Genomic DNA, 16706 nt, shown 5'->3' on the forward strand with positions numbered 1-16706 from the left:
TTAAATCAGGCATTACCATAGAGAGCCCTTAGTTTGCGTCTCTGCTGTGCACCTTCAACGAGCAACGCGTATAATTGCTGCAGACTTGTTTAGATTTGGCGTTGTTTTAAGGCACTTGTTCGGTCAGTTACTGTAAGTATTGTATTTTAACGTAAGGAATTTATTTAGAGAGTATGTAGTCATTCTAATTACACGTATAATGATTAATATATAGTTTTCTTCTTTATAGAATGAATGTTTCGTTTTGGTCGGATGTGGTTGCTAGGAGAGGCCTTCCCTTCTGGTGTAGAAGGCGCATTTTGTTTTCTATTTAAATTTAATTTCTCGCATGGCTAGTGGTTATAATTAGTCTGTGTATGAAAGTCAGACAGCAATTTTGCATGTAGACATTTGAAATAGTTTGCACATAGTTTTTTTTCGTCCGAAACATGTATGTATTATAATTAAATTCACAGGCCCATTCACGTCATCGTTTTGTACCTTATTATACAACCATGACAGCAGGAAGGAGCACCTCGATTAGCTGAGGTTTATCTTTATTGGGGTTGCTTAATTTGCTTTAGTAATTAAAAAGCTGTATTATTTTATGCCGTGCCATGCCTGTCAATTTCATTAAATTATTTCAGTACAACACTTTGAGGTCGAAGGGCGTAGAAGCAAGAGTCACAGTCTGAAAGTATTTGATAAAGTTTTTTTTTTTTTTTCTTCTTCTACCTTGAATTTTATTTGAGCGTGAATTCTGTTTTGTTTGTCAACGTTCTGTTCCTGACTATTGGCTTATTTTAGTAAAATCCATGCATTTAAATTGGCAAGCCTTGTTATTCGATATTAACCATTCAGTGATGCGCCGGTTTTGTCAGCCTGTCTCGTTTTAATACGTAAGGATTTTTAATGTTTTTTTTTCAAAGGAATCAAATATTCAGAGACAATATCAACAAGGAGCGCATATTCTAATATTATGTTAACCGTAAAGGTGCGAGTTTTAGACTTTTTTTTTTTTTTTTTTAAACTGGGTGAATATTGTTTTTAAACAAGTTTTATTTCTCAGTGTTTACGGTATGTCACTAACAGGGCATAGATTAGCTTTTGGAATATTATTGTTACGTTTATTCAACCTTAAAGAGTAGGTAGGTAGTTCGATGTATGGGGTCCAGCGCGCTCTACAATAACTAAAAATGCAGTCCAAAAAAAAAAAAAAAATTACAACATGAACCGAACACGCATACTTAATAACACACGACGACTGCGGTTGCCAGTTCAGTTGCCTTCTTTCTTTTTGGTCATTCTGGTGTATAAGTGAGAGGGGTTTGTTTATCATTTTATTATTTATTTATTGAGCTTCAGTAAAAAGCCATATTCCCTCCTGGGGACACAAAGTTCTTCTTATCGATCAATTTTATCTACCTGCAATACCGAAAGCAAACCTATCAACATGCAGTTATATTCGTTCAAACTGCAGCTGTTTTAATTAAGCCACATTCTAAAAATATAATTCAGACTACAGTTTAATTTGGATATTAACATATTCATTATTTGTCCTCTCCAAATATTTAAATTTATACTGCAAATATAGAAGTTTGAGTGTAGGTTTTTTTTTTTTTTTTATGATGATACTGAATGCTCCTACTAATGTCTTTGTTTAGGAAGTAGGTCTTTTTTTAAACTTCATTTAATAAATGGGCGTTATCTTTTTTTGAGCCATACTTAATTTTTAAGCAGCAAAATCCAGTATTAAATTTAGTTTGAATTTTCCTACGTCCTCATGATTATAGCCATAAAAAGACTGAAATACATTCACACAATATATCATATTACAAGTATCATAAATTACACTAGCTGTTACAAACTGGAATCAAATGTACGTTTTTATTATAAAATAGTAAGAATAATAGCAGCTCACTTCTCAAAATGGACTGGTCAGGGATCAAACCCGTGAAGTTTTGATTACCAGTCAACAGTTGATACCGTTGCGCCACCGAAGCAGTTGTAGTAAATGCGTGTTCTTTTTCTGCAGTTATATTTTTGAGCAAAAGTGCATTTGTTGTGTTTGTACCTTTTGGGAAAGTGTTTCTTTGATATTTGGAATTCAGGCTTCACACATTGTACACTTCATGTCTACATTTTGTCAATTACTAAAACATGAAGACGTTTCTGTTTTAACGATGTTTACATAGATAGTTGTAGACCTGGAACATACATGAAAAGCAAGTGTTCCAAATAACGATATAGTATTTATTAAAGGTGTCATTTTGCTTAACTTCTCACTTTATAACTCTAAGCAACTGACACGCAGGTAAACAGACTTGAGCTGAGAAAACTGGGGGTATGTAATAGCAGGCTGTTTGCTGCTTATCAACACATTTAAAGGACAAAAGATGGTGACGGAGAGGTGTGAGGCGTTTTAAGGTGGGACGAATCTATGAGTTTTTTCGTTGGCTCAGGTAATTCTAGTGTTTTTTAAAAAAAAAAAAAAAATTAAATTCTGTAACGTGCATGTCTAACATCATTGTACATCACAGAAGACGGTCATTTCATTTGCCTTGGGTGTATAATAATGACTCGCCAGACAGAACACTGCACCAAACCCCGGCCCCATCACTGCCACAGCCACAATGCACAGCTTACAAATAATGGATACTTGAGCTGACAATGCTGGCAAACACACCCAGTGTGTGTGGCATTCAGTCTCTTGAGGCTAAATTGCTGCAGCTGACAACATTGGCATTAGTGGCTATGGTTTTGTTTTTTTTTTCCCCTGCTGCTGCTTCAAGCTGCTGACTTTTTTAAAGCATGTCAGCCCTAGCCTCTCTCTGGCCAATGTCATTTTGGCAGCCCATGTAAGCACATGTTCACAAGGTGTGCGTGCTCAGTTTGCTCAGAAATGGTTTGCTTTTATGCGTGTGTAAAGTCCGGAAGTTGACCATTAGAATTTGACCTTTCCCAAAGTATAATTTTGCTTTAAGGTTTTCACCTTGCTGTAAATCCTGCTTGTCTGCAAAAGATTTGTTTTCTCTTCTCTGTAAGAATGCATTCTACCTCTACTAACACTTCCTCCTGTGTGTAACATTTGCTGCTTTGGTAGATGTCAAAAGTTAAAGTAAAAACAAACAAACTTGCAGGTTAACATCATGAAATATTGCCTATAATATGCTTTTAACTATTTTAAGCACATAAAAATAAGTCACATTCCCTTACAAAGATTGTGATGCAGATTTGAAATGGAAGATGCTGTGCTTTTGTTTGTTTTTGTTTTTTTTTTCCTGAAAATTGAAGTGTCTTGATGCAGCGAATGGATTTATAATAAAAATAGAGCTGTGGCAGTTGTTTAAGCCTCAGCTTGCTTATTCAGAAGAGGTTAAGTTCAGTGTAAGTTAGACAATGGTTGTAACATCCTTAAAATGTACACTGAAGTATTTAATAACACAGCTTTAACACTATGATCAGAAACTTGGTAATGAAAATTTAAGTTGATAAAAGGTGCTGTCCATAGCAAAGATCACTCAGTCACAACATGTTGAGTCAGTATGTGGTACTGTATTGAATAATGCGTTCAGTGAATGAAGACCGATTTAAACAGATACAAAACTTTGGAGTTATTCTGATGTGCTTTAAAAAGTCTAATATGCAGTGTACACCACTCTGGTTACTTGTAGGTGAGCTACAAGAGCTTGTGATCCTGAAACGACAGTGTGGTGCTAAATTGGCACTGAGCTTGAGAGACACAAAGTAAGTTGTACAGTGACTTTTTTTTTTTTTTTTTGGGGTAATCGGTGTAATGAAATGGGAAGTTTCCAAAATGACTTCCACAAATAAAGGGCTTTTTTCCCTGTTGATAACTTGGGAGACTCCATGTAGCATACTGTAATGCCATGGTAACTGCATAGTCATACTCCACGTGTGCTGCATGTTGCACAAATAAAGTGCATTTTATGTTGTACTTGGCAGATTTTCATAACATCTGTCCTACAGGGCATCATGCAGTCTATGGGGATGGGGAGTCTTAAGATGTCATGTAACTTTTTTTTCCCTCTCACCTGCACAGTAAGTGAGCTCTTGCATTTCCCTAACATCTATTTGATATTTCCTGCATCCAGGGCGGTGCACATATACACGTCAAGTGCCTTGGTGGAATGTACTATACTTAGTTTTGTTTTTTTTTTCTTCTTTTTTTTTCCTCTCTTTGACGTCATTAGGATTATAGTTATGATTGACATCCTAATTGGCAAAGCAGGCATTGTGTTACCAGTAAAATTTACAACACACGTCACAGCTCAACATAATGCCTGCATGTGACAAAAATTATTTCAGTGCTCCTCCACCCACTGTCCTCCAATAGAAACTTTTTTTTTTTTTTTAAGCAGAAAATAAAAGGCAGACACAAAGTTGGCACATGAAGGCACAAATCTTTATGCTTTAAAGGGTGTTAAAACATATGTCAGCTCACAAAACATACTTGAGGAAAAGTTGCCTGTATTAATGCTTTTCACAGGTGTGAATTGGGCCTGAGCCTGCTCCTCTTGGAGTGGTTGTGGTATTTTGTAGAACCCTTCACAATTTTTCATGTTGATTTGAAATGAATTATTGAATTATTCTGAAACAAAGTGAATTAAATTAATGATTTCAGTTTTTTTGGGGGGATAAATTAGACATGTTTTGATTTAATTGCCATTACAACTTTCCTGAAATAATCTTCCTCAGTAGTTTTTATCCTCATCGGAAACTTTATACAGTGGTACTTGCTACGGTTCCTTATTCTCGCAGAACTGTACATCTTTCCCTTAGTGTATATCTTTTGTCTGAGGATGAAGGACCTCTCCCCTTGTGTTAGTAGTGGCATCATTTATGTGCATGTGTAGTTGATTGTTCAGTAAGCTTCACTAAAATTCACTGAATATTGTAATTGAATATTGTTTTCTATGATTTACATCAAATGCAATTTGTGTAATTTTATTTATTTACAGTATTTTTCTTTTTTAAACCAGTGTAGCTGCCCTTTTGATTAACTGGTGCCCTATCCCAGGTGGTTTAATACCTTGTGTGAATTGGTACTGATCAGCCGAGGTCCGAGTACTTCTGCATTGTACTGAGCAGGCTTATAAAACAAATTAAGTCCTTTTTAATAACATCATAAATGTTTAGCTTTCTTTGCATAATTGACTTTTCATATTTTTTCAGATGCCAACTATAAAACTGCAGAGTTCAGATGGAGAGATTTTTGAAGTCGATGTTGAAATTGCAAAGCAGTCTGTGACAATCAAGACAATGCTGGAAGGTAAATGAGTCTGCAAGCACTTCATTTATAATGTTGCAGTTCTAATTGTACTGATGGTTATATATACTTAATAGCAGTTACATTTTTATATAGACTTGGGAATGGACGATGAAGGAGATGATGACCCCGTTCCTCTTCCAAATGTTAATGCAGCTATTCTTAAAAAGGTAAGTTAATTTATTTTCTGATGTTTGCTATAATGCCTAACTGCATGCAGTGTTTTTCATCTGTATGGCATACTCTGTATCATATATTGGAATTGCTGCAAAGGTTCTCAGAAGCTCATGTACTGGTTAATGGCCAGTGTGTTTTTTTTTTTTTTGTTTTTTGTTTAAACTGAAAATGTTTATTTTGAGCCAACCCAGTACTGTCTGCTATGGAGTATCATTAGATGAACACAATGTTCATTTGGTATTTGCACAGACAAATGATCAATTTATGTGACCATGGGTGCCTTCCACATTTTGGCCTCTTTCTATGGTATCAGTTAACAGGGTAGTGAAAACAGTCAATACAATAAAAATGCCTAATTGCTAAATGAATAACTACCCAAATAACTGGTTATTATTGAATTTGTACCTGAATTGTGTTGGTAATGGGTCTAGAGGTGCAGTATTAAACTTAATGCATTTTTGGTCTTTGCAGTATTTTCCCATTCCAGTAAAGAGTGGTGGTTGTGTGTTTTTTTTTTTTTTTTAGTAAGAATTGAATCGGTGTCAGTTTTATAAGTGCTACCTAACGCATAGCAACCTCTTAATAAACACAACTACAATATTGACAATAGGACTCCATATGAACATGATTTTGAGACGATGAATAAAATTGTTATGCTGTGTCCTGTGTGGAAAGAGTAATTGTGAGATTGGCTCAATGTACTCTACCATCTATGGAGTAAGATTGCTATCAAAAATAACTTGTAATAATTTAAGTCAGATTTATATTTCACATGTATCAATTACACTTGCGCTTCTGAAAATTGAGTACAATTCTCAAGCATGAACCAAATTGTCAAAAATACGTCATTGGACACATGAGGCATTTTCTGTCGAAGAAGAAACAATCTATTTTTTTGTTACTATGCATGTGCCACAAAGATGGAGTTATATTTGGCAGCGATCCTACTCGATATATACAGGCCAAAGCTTTGGTCGTCGGTTCAATTGCCGCCTCACTGTTGCTTGTTTATGATCTAACGACAGGTCTTGGCACTAGAGTTTTCCCTAGCAGCATTTAGTGAGCGCCTGTGGGGAATCGGCCCAGGCGCTGACGCTAATCCAACACGGGGATGCACCATTGGATCCTCTATTTCACATGCAAGTCTTTGGGAGGTCTGGCGTAAATCCCACGTAGATAATGTTTCCACATTTTCTATATGATTGGATACAAAGGAATTACATCAAATTTGAACAACTTAATTTTCAAAGTTTTGTGGCAGTTCAGTTTTGCTCAGGTTAATGACAAACTTGGTACACTGTCATATCTAATGAGTAAGTTGTACTCCGATGTTTAAAACGGCTGGAAACTCGGCCAAGATGTTATGTAAAGTTTAAAAAAGTGTAAAACAGATGTTAATTTCATGTTCTCACTTTTTATTGTTAGTTGTATGGAAGCATATTAGGGCCATGGAGGGGGAAAAAAAAAAATAAGGACAATGAAGAAAAATGTCCAGAATAAAGTCGAAACCTTTCAAGTTTAACCTTGTAGTTTATTTTGTCATTGAATTAGAACATTGTAATCTTCATCTTGAATTCAGTGTTTAATTTACTAGATTTTTCTCAAACTCTGTCATAACTAATGTAGCGCATGAAATTCTTTGTATCAAGTGTTCCCCAACCCAGTTGATGATTACTACGTGCTTCTTAAACTGACTTCCTCTTGGACTGCAAGGAGCCACAGGCAGCGATCGCCGCACAGATTGAATTAATTTCATGTTGCTGCTTTCTGAACATTTAGAATACTAAGATAAATACTGAATATCATTTTCATGATGAAAAGGCATTAAAGCACATATAGTGGGGGCAAGGTGGAATGGTGGTAGCACTGCTGCCTCTCAGTAAGAGGTCCTGGGTGTTCCCTGCCTGGAGTTTACATGTTTTTCTGGGCTTAGTTGGCAGCTTCCAAAGGTATATAAGGATGTGAGATTTTACGCTAAATTGACTAATATATTGACACATAATAGTGTATGTGTGTGCTCCTATTCAGCCAGCAATGAGCTGGTGAACTGTCCAGGCATTTTTTCTGCCTTGCGCACAATGTTTGCTGGGGCAGGCATGACCCTGGATGAATGGAATAATTTGAACCTGTATAACAAAGAAATTTAAAAGTTCCTAACACTCAGCTTCCCAAGTTTATTGCTAGCTTTAGTTTCACAAAAAATTGTGGTGATTGGAAATGTGGGGAAAGAAAAGGGAAGAATCAGAACTAGGGGTTTGGTATGTTAGATGCAGCACGCTGGCAATAAAGAAAGCCAGCTCAGAAGAACATCCATTGAATTCTGTGGTCTTGTCTTCAGCCACCAGCTCACAAACTCAACATTTACACAATATTTCAGTTAAACAAGTGCGATAGCCATTCTTGTATCCAGCTTTTTGGAGCCTTGTCACACTTGGCATAAAGGTTCTCTGCACTGAATATACTCCTGGGGTCGCCTTAGCAGAGCTGCCTCCACGCCACCGTGCCCCCATGTTTAATACATGCTTTAATGCATTTCATCATGAAAATGATATCCAGTATATATTTTAGTATTCTAAGTGTTCAGACGGCAGTAATATCATGAAGTGAATGTATTCTGTGTGGCGATCGCTGCCTGTAGCCCCCCTCCGAGCCTCAGTTTAAGAAGCCCATAGCGATTAACTAGGGTAAGGGAACACTTAATACAAAGCATTTTAATGTGCAACATTAGTTAAGATGGGGTTTGAGAAAATCTAGTAAATTGAACATTGATTTTAAGATGAAGTGTACAACATTCGATTTTAATAACAAAAACTACAGGATTAAAGTGGAAACGTTGAGAATAAAGTCGGGAAGTGTCGACTTTATTCTGAACATAACACTTTTTTTTCTTCTCCTCCTCCATGGCCTTAATACGCTGTATGGTTTAATTTAATTCTATTTTTTTTTTTTTGCGGTTTTGCCCTTTGGAGCCACTGTAAAGGGGCTAAGTATGAAGTATGATCGCTCTCAAAAATTACTCTTACTTTCCACCTTTTGAAGCACATCACATTTGTAGTAACAAAAATAGATTGCTTGTTTCTTCTTTGATGCAGAATGCCTCAAGCGTCCAGTGACGTATTTTTGACAGTTCACACATGAGAATTGTACTTGTAATTTTGAGAAGCACAAGTGTAATTGACACGTGTGAAATGTAAATTTGACTTAAATTATTACAAGTTATTTTTCACAGTGATCATACTCCATAGCCATCAGCCTTCCACTAAATGTAAATGGATGCCACCTGCAGTTTAACAGTGATCTATATAATAATATGGGTGAATCTTGGCCCACTCTTTACAAAAGTGTTCCATATTGGTGAACTGATAATTTTAATCTCTGCCACAAAAACTGAAGTTTTAAATTCAGGGCCTGGTGTCAAGTCCTGCACCCACCCTCCACAACCAAAAGAAAACATTAACCAACCAAAGTGATTTTGTGCTTTGGATGCATGCGACACCTAATGGAACTATTGTTGTGCCCAACCCCACAATAAGGTCCAGGTAAATGGCTGGATCGGCAGCTGTCAGTTTAGATGAGGGGTATAACCTGCATTTTGTAATTCCCACCTTCCTACATATGCATTGCAGCCACACCATCATGGGGTGTATCTGCTGGGAGGGAAAAGTGACATTCTGGGCAGCTCTCAGCAGAGCTTCCATGTCTCACACTTGTCAGTTAATGGTGGAATTTTGTGCCATTGTTATGCCTTTTCTGTGTGGTTGTGTTTTTTTATTTTGTGCGGTACTGTATCATAAAATTAATGTTCTTTACATACCCATAATTCTGACTCGGTTTAAATTATGTAATTGCTTCTGTAATATTTTTAACACTCAAATCTTTTTGTAAATTGAGTAAAATAGCATTATGTATTTTTACTGTAGTTTTCTCTCCCCCAAATTAAAACAATAAGGCTCACCCTGCTTACAAAATCAGGTTATGAATATCCAGAGGAATGGAACTTTTTCTTAAGCGGAGACCTACCTGTATGTAGTTTTGCACGTCTTTTTACATTGATTTATAGGTTTTGTGTTTACTGTATCAAGGCATGCATCATAACAGAATCACTTTTTATATTATGGCTGAGGATAGATACTTTATTAATCCCAAGGGGAAATTCACAAAATGGTCTGAGAGGACACCTTTCCAAACACTTGGGTCACAGTTTGTTTTAGGTGAAAGAAACATGGAGCAGATAGACTTGATTCGTATGATCTGTAAAGAAGATGATCCTTAGCGGGCATATTGTTAATGTGTGTAGGATTTTCTTTATAGTTAAAACTAATATGAAGAAATTCACCGTTTGCACCCCCAAGTACTTTTTATTAAAAAAAAAAAACGTTCTATATACCATCTTATTCTCCCACAATGCAGACCTGTGAGCAAGAATTAAAACAAAGCTCAGTTTAATATGACTTTTTATGGCTCTTGAAAATGAATTGGGAAAATGACTTTGCATTTCTTTTTTTTTTTTTTTCCCCTCTTTTCAACTTTTCTTTCAATCTTTCTCCTTGTGCTCTGTAAGGTTATTCAGTGGTGCACTCATCACAAAGATGACCCCCCTCCTCCTGAAGATGATGAAAACAAAGAGAAAAGAACTGACGACATCCCTGTATGGGATCAAGAATTCCTCAAAGTAGACCAAGGAACACTCTTTGAGCTCATTCTGGTATGTAGTTAAAATTAGGACGACAACTTGGTAGGATGTATGAAGAAATGATTACATTCTGTGTCTGGTTAAGTTTGGTTAACTTTTCAAAATGTCTTAGTCATACCTGCTGCTTGTTTTCTACTGGAGTCTTTTGATGGTGTAAGTTTGTGGGTCTTCCAGCAGTATTGTTGTTGATTTAGTTTCCTTGTTTATTTGACTGTTTTTCTTCTGAGTGATAACATTCTTTTGCATCATTTTACAGTAAGGACTTGTATATAATACACACACTCTTAAGATTCCTAAAAGAACTGGCAATAGTTTTAAAACATGACTGTATTTTATAATAGACACAAACGCACATCTCGAACTCTCGCTCTTTCTTTTATTGCTTAAATGCACAGCATTCACAAAGCCTAAAATGGAAATCTTTTATCTGATTGCATGTATACTGTTAATTTGAGAATTTCTACTTGAAAAGCATTGTTTGTAAGTTTCACTCAAGTTTTTAAATAGTATTTCTGTCCGGTAATTTAAAGCACACTCTGGTTATTTGATTTCTACAAAACATTGCGTTCGAATGCATACACCTGCAAATTTTAATACTGGCTCTGTGTGTGTGTGTGTGTGTGTGTGTGTGTGTGGTGGTTTTTTAGGATTGAAACTTCCTGTGTTTTTTCCTCCTATGTTTAACTTTTTTATTTCTGTATCTTTATTTAAAGGCAGCAAACTATTTGGATATCAAAGGCCTCTTAGATGTCACATGTAAAACTGTTGCAAATATGATTAAAGGTAAAACTCCAGAAGAAATCCGAAAGACCTTTAATATCAAAAATGACTTCACTGAGGAAGAAGAAGCACAGGTGAGTGGAGTCTTCTGGTGACTTTTCCGTAACACATTAAAACTTGGCAAGTTTGGAGCTTTGTTAGGAGTAATGGGCAAAAATGTCCTATCAAATGAGTGACATTTTTACTGTAAGAAAAGCTCGATTGCCATTGTGCTGTTCCTTTGTTTCACAAGAACAAGCTTGCTTTTTTGTTTTAGCATGAATGATTTCAGATTTTTAAGTAGTATAATTTTTGTATAGGAACCATTTTATATAGAAAATATTTTTTATTATTAAACAAGGACTTATTTTAACCCTTAAATGATTACTGTAGGTTTTTAGTAACTGCCATTCAGCACATCATGTGTTCTTAGATTATCCTGCACTCGGCTCTTTCTCTCGTCATTCCGAAAACATGTGTTAGATTAATTGGCAAGTGTGCATGGCCCCCATATAAGTGAGTGTGCCTTGTGGTGGTCTGGAATCTTCTCCATGATTGCTTTTATGGGTCAGTCCTTGTTGTTGTTGTAGTAAATTAAACAAAGGGGGTGTAGATAAGTGAACTTTGAAATTGCTTTTATCAAGTTGTCAGTGAAGCCCATCTGGTGCCCTCAGATGCTCCACCCTTTAGTCAGGCGTATTCTTGGAATTGTTTACAGATGTTGTCCTGTTTCTACCTTCCCTCCTACTTGGCATATATGATTGGTTTGTGTGTATTTAAATAAACCATAAAGGAGCTTACACTGAACATTTGAACAGAGGCTGGCTGGGGTGGTGACTCCTGAAGATGGCTGTGCATAGTAGGGATGCAGTAGATTGTAGCAGTGATCAATGTTAACAGAGCACTTTCCGTTATGTTTTATTTACAGGTACGTAAAGAGAATCAGTGGTGTGAAGAAAAATGAGTTTGACCTTCTGACACTAATCCACACTGTAAGGATTGTTCCAAATATTGGTTGCACTGCGCTGTTCATAATTGTTAATATTATTATTACCTTAAACTATGGCAGCAATTTTTTGTGCATTCACAGCATGTTAATTCTTCTTGCTTGTTTTGAAGATAATTTAAATGCTAGTTTTTTTTTTTTTTGTTCTCCCCCATGTATTCATATGTTCACTTTAGGCAATGATAATAAACCTTTTTTAATGTAATATCTCGTCACATTTTTTGTAATCTCTCGTAAGTCTTTTGGCAGTGTAAAGCCCTTTATCAAAGTTCATTAAGTAGTAGTCGAACACTTTAGATGCAAGTGCAAATGGAGTTTGTAACTGAAGGACACCAATTACCATTAATGTTGGTTCATGATTTGTTTTGAAGATCTCTATCTTTTGTGCTTACCAAAAAATCTGTATATGTATGCCATCTCATATGTGCACTGCAGCTTAGTGCTGATGCCACAAGTGTGTGTAACTGACTAATGATGTGTGGTCATCTAATATGCTAGAAATGTAAGCTGGCTTAGGATGCTGGTAGCTGACTGTTTTTGTAGTGTGCTTACTATGTTCAGTTTGAGTAATAGTGTGATTCGAATGCTTGTAATAAATCTAATATTTGTATATCAAGAACTGAATATCCTTCCCCAGATTTAATATATTAAGTGTAATTACAGATTTTACCATGTTAAATGTTTTACAAAATGAGGAATCTTATTTAAAGCTAATCACAGTGCATGCTCCCAACCCCTCTCATAATTTACCACTACTGCAAATGTAGGAAGGGGGCACTTTTTTTTTTACAACCCAGCTAGGCAATTTTATTTTTTCCACAAACCCCCCGGGCTGGTGTGAGAAATCAATTTCATGCATACGTCTTCAGTGTTTTAGTACTTGTATTCATTTGAGTTTAAATGTGTAATAGCTGCTGTTGAACCCTGATGGTCCTGAGCTGAACTGCTCAAGTAATGAGTAGAGCGGCAGGAGCCTGGACAGCTAAACCAATAAATACATCCTGACTGTGTGGATATTCTATTACTGTATTTGCAGCAGTGCACATCCATGAGTCCAGCATTGTTTTCTCCTAAAATCTTACCTTGTCTTTACTTCATAAACTTATGTGAATTTGTATTTATAATTGGGGTGGAAAAAACCAGAACAAACTGAAAAGTATCGCATTTGAAGCAAGCAGCCGTTTTGGCTTCAGAAAACTCCACTCCATAAGCACGTTGGAGCTGCAGTGGTAAGCTGGTCAGGCTGCACGTCTCCAAAGTGTGATTGAGCCTGCATGATGCTTGTTGCCAGTAACCACGTCATTGGTGGAGCTTTAGTCAGGGGATGTTGTGTGTTTTTTTTTGTTTAACTTTCAAATGGTGACAATCCCAAGCTTTGAAGTGGTGGTGTGTGTGTGTGTTTGTTCTTTGTACATGTTGGCCACAACTTTAAGCCACTAGAAATGACTTAAAAAAAAAAAACACCTCTAGATTCTGGGGGGGAAACAGTAACATATACCATGATTGCTTCCCAAAAATATTCATATACCTTTTGTCAGGTTTATAGTCTTAAAATCCCTGTTTCAGAATTAAATTCTTTGCTGCTTTGAAATAATTGTGAGTTATTTTTCTTTGGTGACCTTGCTGTGTTTCAATCCCACTTCAAATTTGTTTTATTGATTCCAGGACGTGCAAAGTGTATGGAACAAAAAGGTGCAGCTATATGGGGTCTCTTTGTTTTTGTGCAGTATGTGAACCCACCCCTGGGTCCCCATTTTATGGGCACTACTTTAGACATCTATAATGGATTTTGTTTCCATTTTCTTTTTGGTGATGGCTGTACTGTTTTTCTTTTCTGCAGAAATAAGGTGTTTAACGGGTGGGTGGGGGGGGATTGAGATTGACCACTTGTCCTGCACAAGGAGTACCGAGCGCCATCTGCTGGCTTTATTTGCACTGTGCAGTATCCATCACATGAAGGTGGTCCCCAGAGCTGAGCAGTTACTCTTGTTGGTGTTCTGACCCTTTTAGGTTGCATTATTTAAGCAGAAAGCACTCTGTACACCATCAGGGAGACGCTGCCTGGTATTAAAGCAGTTTATTTAAAGTTGTTACAACAATGCCTATTTAAACCTGAACTATTTACAATAAGTTTAGTTAAGTGTAGTCAAGACTTTAGTTTTTTTTTTTTTTTTTTGTAGGCATTTTTTAAAGGCATGGAAAGTTTTACAGGACTAAAAGAAAAGCAAGGCATTTTTTTTTTCATATAAAACACAAGTATTTGGAAAATAAAGCATCAGTAAGGTCAAATTTTGACCAAGGTCCACATATAAAACTACAGCATCCTTTTGGTTATGCTTTGAGAAGGTTAGCAGTGCTTTTCTCTCAGTTTTATGAAGCTTTCAAATAAATCAGCCATTGCCTCATACTGAGACCTGTAAGATTAGCAAAATTCACTAACAAATGTAGTGCACAATGTAACACCATAGGCTGTGGTAATCCTGTCGGGATTACGTCTGTGGTCGTAGGCAGCACCATTGCTAAAGCTCAGCTTCACATTGACAGCTACACCATCATTTATTTATACATGTCCTGATGATACAAAAGGGAAAAAAATAAAACAGTTACGCAAAGCAGAAGCTTTCATTTTAGCATAGAAAACAAATTCATGTCTGCAAGTTTGTTGCCTGGCTAATTTCACCACATCCCAGGTAAACCTGCATGAATTTTTAGAATTCAGAATATATTTCAAGGTGGAATCATTGGAGGGTAGAAAAAAAATCATGTTAAAATAATAAATCGCATCATCATCATCTTAATACTGTCAGTCCTGATTCTTCAGCCCCATCAGGAGCAAACTTTTTTTGGCATTCCCTACTTTTTGGTATTGTAAGGATTACTGATAAATCTGTAATTATTTCAAGATGATGATGTAAATCCAGCTTTGGCCCCTACTGTATTCAGTCTGGTTAATACAAAGAGTGAAATACTCAATTCTACTATTGAAATGAAAGCAAATACTTGTAAATTGGTATAATGCATACATTTTTGTAGATTAAATTAATAAAATGCTATGCTGCATTAATTCTGCAGACCTTTCCAATTAAAAAGAAAAAAATAAATGCATTTAAATACGTTTTGTCAGTAAGTCCTCTAGGTTCCAAAGTGCCTTGAGATCAAGGGCACACACAAAAGGTGGTAAAAATCAAAATAAAAATCACCCCCTCAAGCAGCTCTTGGCACTTGTCATATTACTAGAAAACGCTGGTAAAAAAGGTTCTGTGTGTTGCCTCCAAGCCTTTTTGTCTTCTTGTCAATGGTGTCAGGTTTTTCATTTTTCTCTCGAATGTGTCACTGGATTTCTGTGGCTCTGGCACTGCTGCACACTGAGGATGGAGGCTGCTGGTGTAAGGTTACTGTGCAATAGGGGGTCTCCTAGGAAGTCCGGTAGCACAAGTCTGCCAGGCTTGGCACTTGCCAAAATGGAAAAAGGGAGCTGTTCTCTTGGCAGTGAGTCAGCAAGCTTTTCTGAGTTGTGATGTGGTGGTGGAATTGCTTCATGAGGGGAGATGGGTGAGTCTATAGTACTTCCATCGGAAGAAGTGGGGCTGGCACACCGTCCTTCTCCTTGAAGGTAGCGAATGCACTTCTTTTTCCTCCTAGGAACAGTCAAGAGAGTTATCTGTAAATAAAGGGTGAATTCAAAACGTCACCGATATGGGCAAATGCAAAATTCTCAATTGATTAAAATGGGACAACTAAAAAAAAAAAAATACATGAACACACATTACAGCCCTAAATATTCACACGTCAAAACAACACACTTGGTGGATATGTGTCACCCTCCAGAAATGATAAAAGCTAACTGATGATAATTAGTATTTTATCTGGACATTTATTTAACTGCACTCTTGTGCCGTATTCCACGTTGATATGGTATTGCAGCGACAGATTTGTGTCCACAAAGGACTTCATGCTGGTAAAAAAACAAAACAAAAAGAGTAATGTTCAGTCAGAAACTGGGAATTGTCTGCCTTTGTGCCAAAAAACTTTGGGTAATTTAATACATTTGGGTAGTAATCCTTCACTGTGTAGGGGTCTCCTTGCACTCTATTCTAATTTCTTAATTCACTTCTTTGGGTAACATTTGAGGCAGGTTTGTGTTTAAAACAAGTGAAAGAAAGCATTCAGGATGAATCTTTGTAATAAAACTTCTAAAAATATTTACCTTGCCATCACTTTCAAGTCAGTGTTGACCTACCATTGACTTTATTGGATTACCCACAATCCGCAAAAACATCCTAAACGTAATCTTTACAGCACAGGATTGTAAAGGCTCTTTGTGCAGAGTGCAAATGTGACAATTTTGTACAGCTGCTTCACATTTTGAAACTGCCATGCCCTTCAGGTCAAATATGACCCACTATATTTCTTGAGCTTCTATAAAAACTGTATTTATCCCAAAGGGTAATTCAGTATGATGCAGTATGTTGTATGAAGTAATATGTGTCTACTTTGGGGGATTCATTTATAGAGTACTATTTGTTTAAAACACAGGATCACCACTACTACAGATTAAATGGTCAATAGATATACAGTAGGTTGTCCAGTGCATTTAAAATGAGTGAAAGTCTGAATTGGCTGGGGGAAAATAAAAAAAACCCAGAAGGCACAGCGTTGAGTCATTGTGAGGGGTAGTGAAGACTTTGATAAAGACAGGCGACACTCACATGGATTAACATCAATGTGTGTTTTCCTTGACTTCATTTTAGCTAAAATACTTCTAATAAAGAGAGTTTAACTCCTTGTATCAATGTAATCTA

At 36.5% G+C, this 16706-nt stretch overlaps 2 protein-coding genes across 12 annotated transcripts in view; one reads left to right on the forward strand and one right to left on the reverse strand.

Moving 5' to 3' along the window:
• The first annotated feature begins 11 nt into the window (after positions 1-11).
• On the forward strand, positions 12-12050 carry skp1 (S-phase kinase-associated protein 1). 2 transcript variants are annotated; one of them, XM_039774220.1, is made up of 7 exons: positions 12-132; positions 3654-3726; positions 5176-5272; positions 5366-5439; positions 10008-10151; positions 10853-10993; positions 11827-12050. In XM_039774220.1, exons 3-7 carry the CDS (start codon positions 5176-5178, stop codon positions 11860-11862), a joined length of 492 nt encoding a protein of 163 aa, XP_039630154.1. In that variant the 5' UTR covers positions 12-132; positions 3654-3726; the 3' UTR covers positions 11863-12050. The 2 variants fall into 2 exon arrangements, with proteins under 2 accessions (XP_039630154.1, XP_039630155.1); XM_039774221.1 differs by lacking the exon at positions 3654-3726 and having other exon boundaries at positions 22-132.
• A 2007-nt stretch (positions 12051-14057) lies between these two features.
• tcf7 (transcription factor 7) overlaps positions 14058-16706 on the reverse strand; it is a 109680-nt gene continuing 107031 nt past the window's right edge. For 6 of the 10 annotated variants that reach the window (XM_039774209.1, XM_039774213.1, XM_039774211.1 and 3 more), the window contains one exon: positions 14058-15542. In XM_039774209.1, coding sequence (XP_039630143.1) covers positions 15215-15542 — 328 coding nt within the window. In that variant the 3' untranslated portion in view covers positions 14058-15214. Of the gene's footprint in view, positions 15566-16706 lie in introns of all 10 variants that reach the window. The other 4 variants (XM_039774217.1, XM_039774218.1, XM_039774214.1 and 1 more) reach the window with 3 other exon arrangements.

This window comes from Polypterus senegalus, chromosome 13 (genome assembly GCF_016835505.1).
Source record: "Polypterus senegalus isolate Bchr_013 chromosome 13, ASM1683550v1, whole genome shotgun sequence".
Taxonomy (NCBI): domain Eukaryota; kingdom Metazoa; phylum Chordata; class Cladistia; order Polypteriformes; family Polypteridae; genus Polypterus; species Polypterus senegalus.